A 1,064-nucleotide genomic window follows, 5' to 3' on the forward strand; every position below is an offset into this window, starting at 1 on the left:
CACAGTTAAATTCACTCTATCTAGGAGGCTCAGTTTATATGGATGTTATTTATTTTTTACAAGCTGGAATGAAAACAAGCAAAAATTAAATAAAAGTAACAACTTTCTACTTCTTGTCTTTTTTAAAAATGTAAGGAGTAAAAGTAAAAAGTAGGCTGAAAAATAATTACCCAAGTAAAGTACAGATAACCAAAAATTCTACTTAAGTACAGTAACAAAGTATTTGTACTTAGTTACTTTACAACTTTGGGCKACAGTGATGTGAAAAAGTCCTACAGAGAAGAAATACTTTAAGTTATTGCTGCTGAGGGTTGTTCAACAGACTGCTGAGTCGTGTGTTTTACTTATGTTTTACATAATGCTTCAGTGTTTAACACCAGACCAAAGGAGCTCCAGATCAAAGTCCACCTGCAGCACAAGACCTTTACCAGTTACAGTGACTTTATTACACCTTTACCTGCTACATTTCATCCTAATACACACATGGTTTAAACAACTAAACATAAAATAACTTGGCTAATGTAGAACGCTCTCCTAACTTCCTAACTAAAACTGTGCTCTTAACATCCAACTTGTCCTTTTCCAACACGTTAAATAAAAGTTTCCCTCACTCACCGTTTTCGTTGTTCAGGACTTGAGCCCGGCACCGTTGTCGTCACCAAGCAGTCGGTGGATGCCACCTTCCTGCCCCGGTTTGAGCAGGTGACCCTGGGGGAGACGGTGGTGCGCAACACCGACCTGGACCCGAGTTTGGCTGAGGAGCTGCTGCGGTGCAGCAAAGAGCTCGACCAGTTCCAGACTGTCGTCGGCAACACCATGTGCACGCTGGATTTTTACGAAGGTAACGGATCTGGATTCAGCTATGATCSGTGTTGTTTGTTCGTTGGTTTTTCAAAAACTATTTTTTTTCTTTTCCATTTTTAAAACCTTAATGTAAAATCCAACTAATTTAAAATCCACAGTGTTTAGTTTTTGCTTCAACTATTTAAATAAAAAAATGTGCTGTTGGTTTAATATGCAGTGATGCACAAACATTTATTTATTTATAAAATGTATTCATTTAA

General features: G+C 37.7%; 1 protein-coding gene across 2 annotated transcripts in view; it reads left to right on the forward strand.

Moving 5' to 3' along the window:
• Positions 1 to 1,064, forward strand: part of upp1 (uridine phosphorylase 1) — a 10,038-nt gene that overhangs the window by 4,393 nt on the left and 4,581 nt on the right. For both annotated transcript variants that reach the window (XM_014024923.1, XM_014024922.1), the window contains one exon: positions 632 to 841. In XM_014024923.1, coding sequence (XP_013880377.1) covers positions 632 to 841 — 210 coding nt within the window. The remainder of the gene's footprint in view (positions 1 to 631; positions 842 to 1,064) is intronic.

This window comes from Austrofundulus limnaeus, unplaced genomic scaffold, assembly GCF_001266775.1.
Source record: "Austrofundulus limnaeus strain Quisiro unplaced genomic scaffold, Austrofundulus_limnaeus-1.0 Scaffold446, whole genome shotgun sequence".
Lineage (NCBI taxonomy): Eukaryota > Metazoa > Chordata > Actinopteri > Cyprinodontiformes > Rivulidae > Austrofundulus > Austrofundulus limnaeus.